Source organism: Nestor notabilis, unplaced genomic scaffold (genome assembly GCF_000696875.1).
Source record: "Nestor notabilis isolate BGI_N333 unplaced genomic scaffold, ASM69687v1 scaffold530, whole genome shotgun sequence".
In the NCBI taxonomy this organism is placed as follows: domain Eukaryota; kingdom Metazoa; phylum Chordata; class Aves; order Psittaciformes; family Psittacidae; genus Nestor; species Nestor notabilis.
In genome coordinates, this window is record NW_009912234.1 from 91,985 (window position 1) to 105,057 (window position 13,073).

General features: G+C 40.4%; 1 protein-coding gene across 1 annotated transcript in view; it reads left to right on the forward strand.

The window, feature by feature from the left end:
- Positions 1-13,073, forward strand: part of IL1RAPL2 (interleukin 1 receptor accessory protein-like 2) — a gene marked incomplete at its 5' end in the record, with an annotated part of 101,427 nt that overhangs the window by 81,677 nt on the left and 6,677 nt on the right. The window contains 3 exons of the mRNA XM_010018349.1: positions 946-1,091; positions 5,594-5,737; positions 9,485-9,655. Coding sequence (XP_010016651.1) covers positions 946-1,091; positions 5,594-5,737; positions 9,485-9,655 — 461 coding nt within the window. The remainder of the gene's footprint in view (positions 1-945; positions 1,092-5,593; positions 5,738-9,484; positions 9,656-13,073) is intronic.

Sequence of the window (13,073 nt, forward strand, 5' to 3'; positions counted from 1 at the left end):
CCAGGTCTTATTGCTGTCTTAGTGCTGTACACTTATCTTTTCAGAGAAAAGACTCACTGAAGTACCATGTGCGATGGTGAGTTCACAGGCAACTTCAAGGGCACCATGCATTTTATGTCTACACCCTTGCACATTATGCAGAAGAACACTAAGAGGATCAAATGAATCTGGTAGATTTTACCTGATGTTACGTTTCCAGAAACTTTTCTTGAGCAACTGATAAGTCTTTTGAGAGAATAGGCCATTGTATTTTTAGACTTTATGTCAGCATCAGAAAACACTTGCATTTACTTTGCATTCTTTTTAATGTTTGCATTAGAACAATGACATAAAAAGACTGTACCTCTGGCCTGAAAGTCTGCTAGAACTTTCTATTCTCTTTGTGGGGATTTTGTGTATCTTCTCTGTCCTCTCAAAGGAGCAGACAACTCTTGTTATTTACCTTTTAAAGCCAGGATCTAGCACCCCAAAATAGAGGAAAATTCCACAGCTCCTTTCATTGGTTTTCCAGACTGCATTAAAATCCATCACAGTACCCAGCTGTTAAAATGTTGCCTTTTAATTTGCTCAGCAATGGCTTAGTAGTGCATATTTACTTCTCTGGAAAGTGAGTATTTACTGCTTCTTTTAAAATGAATATTGTTTTTAGCATTGAATTCTGCTGCAGCTGAGGTAAACAGGCCACATGCAACCATTGCACTTCTAGCCACTCTTCCTGCACTTGATTCAGCTCCTTGCTACAGACATGAAAAGAGAAGAAGGATTTGCTTGTCATGAAGATGCCTTTGTGAAGTCTCTGTCAGGCAACTTGAGCCTTCTTCTAAGGCCATCTCCAGAACGAAGGAGGCTGGGAACTCTGCATCTTCTGCAGAGAAATCATGGTTCTTTTGGGAATCTTCTACACTTACTAATTCAGTTAAGCAATGACTGTATCCTTCCTTTCAGACTCCTCAGAGAACATCTCGGAGAAAAAGAAGTTGAATTGACATTGATCTTTGATGCTGTAGAGGAGGCAGACCTGGCTAACTATACATGTCATGTGGAAAACAGAAACGGACGAAAACATGCCAGTGTTCTTCTGCGCAAGAAAGGTAATTCTCCTTATTTCATTATCTGTACTCTCGTCTGCCTCAGCAGCAACAGCTCAGCCAGTAACAAACGTCCTGCTGACCTCTCTGAGCCAGGCTGGACTCCTGTGGGCCTACTTGGAGCTGAAATGTCTTTGTGTTACAGCTTCAGTTTACCACTTGTGAAAAAAATTCATGATTTGTTCTTTAGTTTCTAGTGAAGCAGCCTCACACGTGGTGCACTTGCCTGAATACAGTCACCCATAAAACACCAATATAATCAGCGGAAGTATTTTTATCTAAACAACCTCTAAGTTGGACCTAGAGTTGACTGACTAGACCAGAGGTAATTTTGTGATGGAGTTAGAATAGGTGCTTTAGCAGTGAGGTCAGATGTTATTATGTTTTTCCACTTCCTGGCTTTACTGTTTAAATTTAAAGCTTTACATGCTTAGAATGCTTTTTGATTTCTAACTGCATTTGGAATGAAAGCATTGCAGGTCAGTGGACAATTACCCCATTATGGTTGTTTTGCTTGGTATTGTACCTGGAATTGGGAATACCACTACTGACAAGTTATCCTTAGCAGAAAGGAAACCATTTGGATTTGAAAGTTCCAAATTAAAAGGTGCTACTATGCTCTGCTGGTTGTAGAAGTCATTATCATAAGGAGTGTAACAGTATCTCTTTACAGTTCTTATGTTGTTTGTTCTGTCACCTCTCCTGTTCATAACTAGGGTGACACTTAAATTTGATAATAATCTAAGATACAGTATACTAGGTAGTACAAAAGCAGTAAGACAGTAACTGTTAGGAAAGCAAAGGAAGGTAACGGACTCAGGATAAAGATGTAATGCGAAACCACAGACCATCAGCACAGGAGATGGACTAATGAATACATTGTCTAGATCTCTACCATTATTCTTGGCTCTAAATTAACTTCTCAGAAGAGAAGAAGAAATGTTTTCATGATGTACACCTCGTGCTGTTCCAGTCCTTTGTGCACCTTCAGACCACTAAGGCAAAGGGTGTGTTTCTGAGCAGATTGTGGATTGCAGTGTTAGTGTCAGTTAAAAAAGCCAGTGCTCTCCATCACAGTTGCAGCAAAGTCCACAAAAGTGTTGGCATATGGAGAAGGTTTAAATATACTATTAGTTCTTAAGCATGCTGCAGATTGCCCTCATCACCATAGGACAGATGAATCAGGACTCAGGTGGAAGATCAGGAAGACCAGCCAAGGCCTCTCTAGATGGGGCACTGCAGTTCTGGAAAATTTCCATAGTCATTTGTTCACCTACAGCCATGCTGGATTCTAAGTGCTGTGTTTCATGGCTAGAATCTATATAAAATGAAAGGTGAGGGTGGGGTGGTATTGGGACAAAAAAAGGCTGCTAGGGAGAGGAAACTTTGGGGTCAATGTCCTCTTTTTTTGCTACCTTTCATGTGACCCACAGATTATGTATGTGAAAATACAGTATGCAGTCTTGTCAAAATAAGTCTTTACAATGAGGGTTATAAGCAACCTGATGTAGTTGAAATGTCCCGGCTCGTTGCAAGGGGAGGGACTAGATGACCTTTGAAGGTCCCTTCCAACCAAAACTATTCTATGATTCTATGAATCAAGTCCTACTTGCAGTTTCCTCTATATGTGAGAGGTTTATGTCCTCCCAGAAAGAAGGGCATAATGTAGGTTATATTTTACACTGAGGGATAAAGATAAAACACAATACAAAAGGTACCATTAGCTCTGAGAAACAAAGGCCCACAGCTGGGGTTTGGAACACACACGAAGGTATATTCAACATCTAAACTGACAGGATGTCACAGCTTAAATTAAGGAATCTGGTCATCATGATGAAGGATTAGCCTCTTTAGTGCAAAAAACATTTTACCTTTCCATCCACTGAGCCTCATGAATATACAGCTGATAGTAAGTGTATCTATGTTGACACTGTCAAATGTTCAATTGTGTTGCATATATTAGAATAACAGGTTAGGTTTATTTATAGCAAGAAAATGTGGATATTTCAGACCTTTTCTGAAATTACGGAAGAAGCTGCTGAATGCAGAATTTGGAGGTGGAAGGGATTACTTCTCAGCTGCTATTTCATTTATCTCTGCACTGTGGCTGTAGAAAGCTTATATTCCTCTCAGGCATTCTTAATAGTTGTTTTCAAGCTATTAAAGTGTCATTTAAAATAACCACAGTATTTTCACTGTGTCCTTTGACTGCATGTCCCACTGTCCTGTTTGTTATTTATGAAATTCTTACAAATACTTGACCAAACTTTGCCTTCCTGCAACTTTATATAGATTCTTATTATCCTAGCTTTCTCCAGCTTGGATTTGACTGTAGAATATTCATGAGCCGGGAAATACTGCTGTATTTACTGCCCTGTGACAAGGTTTAGGGCAAGACTGGTATAAAGCTGCTGACCAGCATCCTCTGTGCGTGTCAAAGAAGGGATCATGGATTTCTATTGTCATGTGCTGCAGCTTTCCAGATGCTGAGGTACTTGGGAAAGGTGAAGAGGAAGCACAGATCTTTCAGCCAGGGAAATCCCCCTCCCTCCAAAGTCTTTTGTGGTGAGGGCTGCATTATTGCTGTTTGGCAAGAGGTATTTGCAGCTTCATTTTGTCTCCAGGTTGTCAAATTGCTGAAGGTTATGTCTGCCCCCTGTTCAAAGGTGTGATTGCAGTGCATCAGGTGTAAACAAGCTAGCATAAGTCATGAGTCCTCCTAGGAAGGTTTGGATAGAGAAACAGGAATAAACCCCAACTCCAAGTTACAGCTGTAAGTATGAGACTTTCTAGAGTTAGTTCTTATCTTGACATCAGGTGGCTATTTTTAAGCACATACTTTGCTTTAAGGAAGAAAAAGGAACTTTTCAAACATTTAAGGTAAAATCTGTTGAAGTCTTCTGCTGTATTAGTGGTATTGTCCTCACAAATGCTTCTGGAGAATAGAAGAGTGCTGCCTGTGCAGCACCAGGGGCTGCACCCTACCAGGGTAGTGATAGCCCCAGAACATACAGCATCACTTAGGATATTGGGGGTTTTATTTGGTTAGGTTTTTTTAACGGAAAAAGAACCAAATCCAGCTTCAAACACTCAAGGGTGCCAATGCAAAGACAGAGTTCTCAGGGAGATTAAATAGCTATTGTAATAGACTTTTTCCATCTATTAGTCCATGACTTCTTACCAGACAGACATCAGAGATACTGTAAACTGGGAATAGCTTGACATTTGATGTTAATTATTGAAATCCAAGGCATGATGAGACAAGAATAACCCCAAAAGATACACAGCTAATTTGCTTTTTATCTTGAAAATGACACAAATGACATACCAGTAAGTTTTTATGACCTAAGTTTTAGAAGTGTAAAGATCACAAAAAACATCTTGCCTGTATTACAGTTTTTACATTTTCACACTGTATTTATCGTAGCAGTAAATATCATGTCTTATCTAAACTAATATAGGCTGTTAGAGGTAGCTATTGTCAAATTGTCATCTTCTGTCTTTTGTGGCTGACTAATATGTCAAATGATGTTATGAGCAATATTGTGTTCAGGGGACATTCCAGACTAAAAAACAACGCTGTTAAAGTTGGTGTCTTACATCAGGTAGAGTGCTGGACTGGTATTCAAGTTGTTTTATCCCATTCTGGCATTGGTTTGCTGAATGACATTGAGCATGTTGTTGCACTTCTCTATGCCTCTGTTTCCCCAGATGTGAAAGATGGATAATTGAGTTTGGATGAATTTGTGAAGTTCTTTGAGGCAGACTGTCTGTGATGTTTCCTAACAAAAGCATCCCAGTAGGAAATTTTAACTAGCACTAGTTCCCATCAAAGTATAATGTGTACTAAAGAAACACGTGATAACTCTGTTAGTAAGCCATCACAACTCATTCCCATCAAAGTATAATGTGTACTAACCAAACATGTGATAACTCCGTTAGTAAGCCATCACAACTCAAACTAAGTGGCTCTTAGCAGCCTGATACGTGCTCCTCACTTCTCAAGTTATCTTGGTCATTCTGGATGCTCAATTCATTCTCCAGTGATTCAACCGAAGTCCTGGTTTGGCAGTGCACATCAGCTCATCCACTGACTTCACAAATATAAAACCAAAGCTTGACAATTTTGGGGGGAATACAGCCTCCCAAATGGGGTACAATATGTCTAGAATATCTATTCTCACATGCATTTGATGTGCTCTGCCAGTAGAGAAGTTTCAAACTCACAAGCTCATTAAAAGTTGATTAATCCTCTGTGTAAAATCACTACATATTTCTCTTGATTATAGCCTCAAATGCATTCTGGATGGTGATTTCACATGGACAGTAGATGGAGTAAATGGGTAAAGTTAAGTAATAGGCAATGAATATAAACATTAGGTATCCTTAACGTTACAGTGGTTGTGATTGGAAGCTGCACAATTTTATGTGGAATTGTACAGTGGACTAGAGCAAATAAAGCTTGGAAAGATCGTAACCTTTTTCTCTTTACTTGCTAATTTCAGACTTGATCTACAAAATAGAGCTTGCTGGAGGACTGGGAGCCATCCTTCTTCTGCTTATTTTGCTCGTGACCATCTATAAGTGCTACAACATAGAGTTAATGCTCTTTTACAGACAGAACTTTGGAGGAGATGAAGCAGCTGATGGTAAGCAGTTGCTCAGGAAACTCAAGATATGCAATGGAAATATTTCATAGACCCAAAGTGGTGAAACTTGTAGATTGAAATGAATCCCAAGAGATACCTGCTGCCAGTTTAAGTTCAAACTAAGCCCCAGCAGTGTAAAGCCCTAAGACTTTCTCCCAAAGCCCCCTGAAATCAATGAGTCTTTTCACTGAAATGTCACTGGGTCATGCCATAAGCAAATGGGAGTCAGAAGAATTGTTCACAACTCTGCTATAGAGGCTTGAATGTCATTTGTGAACTGATTCCTCAGGAGAACTCTTCACATTTGTGTGTCCCTGTGGCACATATGCCCAGAATCACTTCTCCCGAGATCCATGCTACATGTGGACAGCCCTTTCACCAGGCATTTTTCATTAAACATTTCCATTGAATTGTTTTCATGCTGCTAACTCCAATAACTAGTGAGAGGTGATTGTTATTGAGGCTGACTAGTTACCTCAGTTAACTGGGGGACTGCAAACAACTTAGTGGAAACGTACGGAGTTCTTCCTTCCCACTTCCCTCTCACTGGCATATATTTTGTTTAGTGCCTAAAGCTAAACATGTATTTTTAAATTGAAGGTTTAATTCTCCTGAATATAGAACATTCCTGAAAAAAAACTATGAAGCTTGAGTTAGGCCTGGTAAACTAAATCCAAGTGCTTTAAATCCTATTTTTAACATTTCTATTATGTCATAAATAATAAATTATCAATATGCATGTAACTAATATCTGCTAAAGATCTGAAGTACAGTATTCAAGTACATGTACTTCTCATAGCCCACTGCAACATTTATCATAGGCGGTCTGGAATGGTGTGTCTAGGAACAATAATGTGATTGAAACAAGAGCAGGGCACACATCTCCCTTTTGTGCCAAAGCAATGTGCAGTTGCAGAGCCATGCTACTTTCTGCAGTTAGCATTACTGCTATTAAAACAATAAATGTCTCAGTTTAACACTGGGTAGATACGGCGTGAAAACGTTTTGCTACAATGAAATCCATAGGAGTTTGGCGAAGGGGTGGAATATCACTCGGGATTTTAGAATGTGGAAAAAAAAAGCAGGAATAGATTACTGGAAACTTCCTTCTCGATCTTCAGGTGTGAGTGGGAAAACCTAAAATGATGCTTTTTTAATACTGTACAGTACTGCATAGTATTTATACTGATACCTGGGAGAAAGTGAAGGGTGAAATTATGTGATTTTGGAAGTAATTTACTGCTAGCACCTTGGGATTGTACCAACATAACCTCACTGATTCACACCAACAAATAGTAACCCAAATTGGTAACTCCCTCCAAATTGCTTTGATTCATTTATCTCATGTTTTCAATGTGAAGTTGCTACATTTTTATTCATGTAACTTCCTTGATTCAATCACTTTTTAATTTATGAAACAATATTATTTTCTAGTTGCATAGAGGAAGCCCCATGAGTACATAGGGGAATTTGTGTGCATGTTAATTCTGAAAACAACTTTATTTTTCTAGTGCGTGATTTTAGTACTATCGTAGCTTTGTTTCCCATTCTGATCCTGCAGAATGGAAGATGGAGGCAGAATGTTACCGAAGTCAATTGGGGATGTTTCTTTCTACTTATGTAGACTAAAGTGGGAACATACAGAGCTCCCATGAGCAGTCAGCTGTATAGATGCAATTGCAGGGTCATTTTCCATTTATACATGTGTTTCTTTAAAACAGAAGATTTGGAACTCAACAGATTTGCTTTATTCCTATTTCTAAAAATATCCTATGTAAGCAATATTGGATGCACTAACTTCCTGTGTTGTGTGTAGCATTGTTTTTAAAGAAAATGATGCTAAGGATTAAGCAAAACCATTCAGGAAATGGCTCCAAGCAGTGCCGCACCCAAAGCACATGGAGCAAGCAGCGGAAGGCATGGATAGGTCCTTCTGCTATGCCCTGTGTATGTGAAGCTTGTGAAGAGGGAGTTGAGGCTGTAGAGATGTAACACAAGTGTGCAGACTCACAGGAGCCTGGGGTATCTGGTTCTGTGCATATTTTGCTTATTTGTACTGTGAATCAAGGTGACTGCAGAAGGCAGTTGTACCCATGCAGCTGGAAGGGGCAGGAAGCTGAGGGACTGCCTGCACACAATTATAACCAGGCATGTCAGTGCTCTGGGGTTCGTTTTGCAGCCTCTGCAGGAATGTTTGCTGCCTGGATCACTTGATGTCTGGCTTCTCTTAAAAGGTTTTATCAGGCTTCATTATGGACAGGGTAGCAGGTTTTGGACAGGCGTCCAAAGCTGACTTTACTGTTTGTTCTGTCATCTTTCCATCAGTAACTGCTATTTTTGCATGCTGTTGATTTCAAAGAGGTATCAGCAAGCCAGGTGGACATCAGCTATGGTGACACTGGCCAAATTGCCTTCACATGCTTTGTAGCTGTGACCTTCATGGGTCTGCCTGGCTTTGTGTCAAGCATTATAAGAAAGTAATCATATTCCAAGGTCATAAAGGGATGCATTGTATTACGAACAGCTCTTTTTCTTTTTATTAGAACATATTAAGGATTTTTAACTGCTTTAATTATCTTTCATGTGCATTATTCTTTATAGATAATTGATAGTCGCCAATCCTCTATTCATGCAGTTTTGTCCTCACAACATTAACTATTTGGTTTTTCATTGTCTGTAAATAATGGCAGCTGTGCTTTTCCCTGGAGACTGAATTGCTGAAGGTTGACTTTTTCAATATAATCTTTTCCATTACTGCAGAGGAAGAGCAAAGAGAAATGTCACCAAGTCTGATTCCAGCATGGATCCTAAGCTCAATAGTGGTGCCACTTCTGTTCTGGCATAGTCGCCATCTCTTAGCTCCATGTTTCAGATGCAGGGAGCTGGAGATAAGCCCCAGTGCGGTGCAGGAGGAGGAGGTTGTGTTTGCCCTTTCTACCCAAACCAGTGTGTTACAGCCCCGCTGTTGTCATGTGGTGTTACCTGGGTCTCCTCTCTCACCCACTGCCTGCCTCCAGCTTATGATGAGGCTTTGCCTACACCCCTGAGCTGCAGGCAGAATGGAGAAGCAAGTGTCCTGCTGCCCCTATTTACTTTCGGAGTTACTTCTTTCTCTCATATTGTGAGCTCCAAGTATTTAAAATATTCTGGATCAAGTGATCTCTAAAATTATGGTGTTGGTTTTTAAAACTTCAAGATGGGGGGGTGGGGAGTGGTGGAAGGTTTGGACTGTTTGTATTTAGCATTGATTTCTGCATAATCAGTATTCATTTGAGTTAACTCATGTCTTTTCTCACAATTATTCGTGCAAGAAAGTTTTCTTTGCACACAACTTTACAAACTTTCTAGGCTTGGAAACCTTTCCAAGCTCAAAACTTCCATATAATCCCAGCACTCTTGAGGCACGGGAGTTGAAAGATTCCCATTAGCAGTATGTAAAGGATTAAAATAAAAAGTTCCAGCTTTAGGATTTGTATCAAAATTTTGCCCACAGTCTGTTCAGATGTGAAATGTGTACACTGACCACATGGAGCAGTTACTAACTAGCTCAATGTGCAGAAGAAAACTGAAAGGATGTCCTTTGTCTGGACCCAAAAAATTTCTCTATGGAAACTAGATCATATATATTGTGAAAAATCACAATTTTGTTGGGAAATGCTTGATCATTTCAAAGAATAATATAATTTCTCTGTATTTCTTTAGTGCTCTTGCAAACAGCAGGCTGAACATGAATTTGTTTTCTTACAGACAACAAGGAATATGATGCATATCTTTCATACACCAAAGTGGATCCCGATGCGTTAGATTGTGATAATAATGAAGAGGAGCAGTTTGCACTTGAAATTCTGCCAGATGTTCTAGAAAAGCATTATGGATATAAGCTCTTCATTCCGGATAGGGACCTGATCCCTAGTGGAAGTAGGTATTTCTGACCTTTCAGTTTTAATTCTCTCTGATGTGTCATGAAGGCCTGGACTGTGTGATAAGTACTAGATAGGGGAAACTGGGAAAGGTTTCCTTAGTACTGCAAATTTGAGCTCTAGGTGAGAGTTTGTTCCTGCACCAGTGAAATCAGAGGGAACTGCCATTGATTGCAGTGGAGGCAGGAGCTGGACCTTCCTATAGGGAAGGCTGGTGTGCTGCAAACAATACTGTAGTCCCAAATCTCTATATCAAACACAGGTAGCTAAGCAGGAAACTTCAAAAAAAGGTTTTCTAGTCTGTTTTATCATTGGAAATTGGATTTCTCACCCCCCCCCCCCCCAGTAATTATTTGCTTGTCTACAGCAGCTTTATACGTAAAAGTCATCTTTCCTATAGTCTTCTGTTTTTTTCCCTGATTTTGAAGTCTCGTAAGTAGCAACAGTAGTTTCTCAGTAAATGAGTGCAAGGTTTTCATTAGACTTTTGACCAAGTGTTGCATTTCTGAGCAGTGTTGGTATTGTGTAAATAATTGGTATTTGTGATACCAATTCTACAGAGAAATACGTACAGCCTAGTGATCCAAAGCTATTTTCCATGCTGATTGTGAAATACAGTTGTCCATTTCAAATCAGTTTGGCTGCCATGTCTGAAGATGCAGCAGCTCCTTTTGATGACTGTACCAACAGTTAATGCCTTTCGAGCCGTAGTTATGGTGTCTCTTCTTCCAGATTCGTTTTTGGACAAGTCAAAAAAGACTGTGAGTCACATGCATTGTGATGGTGATTTTGAATGCACAGTATGTTTGCGTTAATATCACATTTATTTGAAATTCTACTCTTGTGAAAAATAAGCTTTTTTAAACAAATTCTGTGTAAATCACTTCCATGAAAAATACTAGAAAAGAATACGAACTTCTCTCTGTATAATGCTACCGTATAGGAAATACGACCAGGAAAACAAAGCAATGGCCATACTGGAGCAGATGTCCCCAAACATGAAACAGCTAGAACACGGCTGCGTTAGCAACCTGCCTGCCAAAAGACTTGAAACTGCTGCCTTGCTGCTGCCAAACCCCAGTGCCTTCCCCGGAAGTTGGAGCCTGCTTCTCTGACATCTGAGGGAGCTAGAAACAGCGCTCTGAATCCTCCACCACTGGGAGAGGGGAGTCAGAGCCTAGGCAGAGATCATCCAAAGTCCTGTGTAGAGGCTTGAATTTATCCTGTGCATTTACAGCTCCTAAGTTAGAGCGGCTTCTCTCATTCTTTTTGCCCTACACCTGCAAGGTCTGAGGTCTACTCCCTTAGTGACATATTCCAGAAAGGAGACTTGGCTCATAGTCTCTGTACAAGCCTTCTGTACAAGCAAGTAGTTTTAGATATTATTAAGTGAAAATAGATCTTTCTGTGTCAAAAATCACACAACTGTTGTAAGCAGTTATTTCATATCCAACAATATAGCAGAGTTATATGTAGCAATTATACAAGTGAATTAAGGAGTTTAAAACTAGCCCTTCAGTGATAGCTATACCAAAGCACAGACTAATCTGAAATGAGATTCTTCTTCCCAGTTGCTGTACTAGACAGTATGGTATTTTATTTTTGTCTATTTTTGTCAGTCAGACACTCAGCAAATACTTGTCATCACTTTGGGTATTCATTAAACCTCTCCTGAAAATGTAGGGTACCTGAAAATGTCAGTTCTCATTTATGAACATTCATGGATTTAATACCTCCTTTTTCCTCTCAAGCTCACTTCTTCAGTGTTATGAAAGGGCCTGATTCTAACACACGGAGCTTCAAGAACGCTTAATCAGATATAATGACAATGGAGAATAAAACATGGAACTGAAATGAGTGTGATTTGCATGCTTTAGCTTTGAAAAAGATATAGGAGGAGGCACTTTATGTTGAAGGGGCAAGAGGGAGAGGGAATGGGAAGGAGGGGAAGACTCAGACTCCTGTATTTGTAAGCTCTCTTATTTGCTCTGGAAAAGTGGAATGTGGCCGTGTTCTGCCTAAAGCTCACCAGTCTTACAAGGTCTTGCAGTGCTTAGTGAAGAGAGCAAACAGTGTGATTTGGTGTGGACTTGCTAGACACTTCAGAGGTAAACATAATATACTTTAGAGTGACTGTCTCAAAAAGTGGCAGATATGGCAAACTATATAGCTCTTCAGGGTAGATTCCGATAGAAAAATGAGGGTTTGATCACAGTTATCTTTTTATTTTAGGAAATAATCTCTTCTCACATGTAGTGGATTTCCTTGTATTTTGGCGTAAATGACTTTCAGTGTAATGTGATGCTTTCCCTCTCTCTGTTTTGATGTGTTTCCTTCTATATCTTAGGAACTTAAATGTGTGCCATTCCACTAGCAGAGTGCAGTAAATTAGCTGTGTTTTGTAAGGCTGGTGGTTTCGTATAATCTCTGCAATTTTAAGGTGCTGCCACAGGAGGGTGTGCATTATTGTGCTTAGTTCCTTGCGTGAAGCAATACATACAGCTGCTGCTTGGATTTGAGAGCAAGCAAAAAACAGATTTGTTAAATAGTATTTCTTTAACTTTCTTGCACACTTCTCTGAACAAACTAAAAAGCTGGCTTCAGAAAAATTTGGGACAAGTTTGATTATGTCTTTGTCCAGCTGGTGCATTTCTAACCTCTGGGGAAAAGCTATGATAGGTTCTGGATGTCCCCATGCAGCCGAGGGAGAGATTATAGCCAGATGTGCCTTAGCTAGGACACACACGCCAGCAACGAGCTCCTTCACAATGTGTATCTGAGCTCTGCATTTCAGCTCTGCGCTGAGGAACATCTGTTTCAGGGATGCCTATGGAGCAACTGTTGCTGTCCCTCTGTAGGAGGACAGAGGTGATGGCTGTGGGGACTCAGACCTCCTTTGTACCCTTGGGAGAGGCAGATCTCTGGCATCCAGAGTTCAGGTCAGATGAGGCTGAGTCATATTTTGCAGTAGGTGTTTGTTTCTGTGCCCTGCCAGGGTACAAATGTTACCCTAGTGGAGCATTTGGTCCTAGTGGGTAAACCACGATGAAGGATTCCAAGGGCCTTAGCGGTGCCTACTACGTGGTGGCCAGCAAGGACCTTTGCAGTAACTCTTAGTGCTGCCTGAGCACAGCCCAGGTGGACTTGGCTCCCCAGACTGGTGAGGTGGAAAAGGGGCTAAAGCAGCCACCACTTCTCTGCTCTCACTCCTGCAGAAGCCCATGTGGCCCTGCAGAATGCAAGATGACAGGGGTGGGACAGCAGGGAGACATGACATGCAGTGTGCTGTGTAAGCAGCGAGACCAAGTTTGTAGCCCAGAATTTCGGTTGTATGTTATAGAAAGTGCCGTAACAGCTATTCTTTCTTGAAGAGTGTTCTTTGGTCTTAACAGAGTGAGTGTTCTTCATTCTGTCAA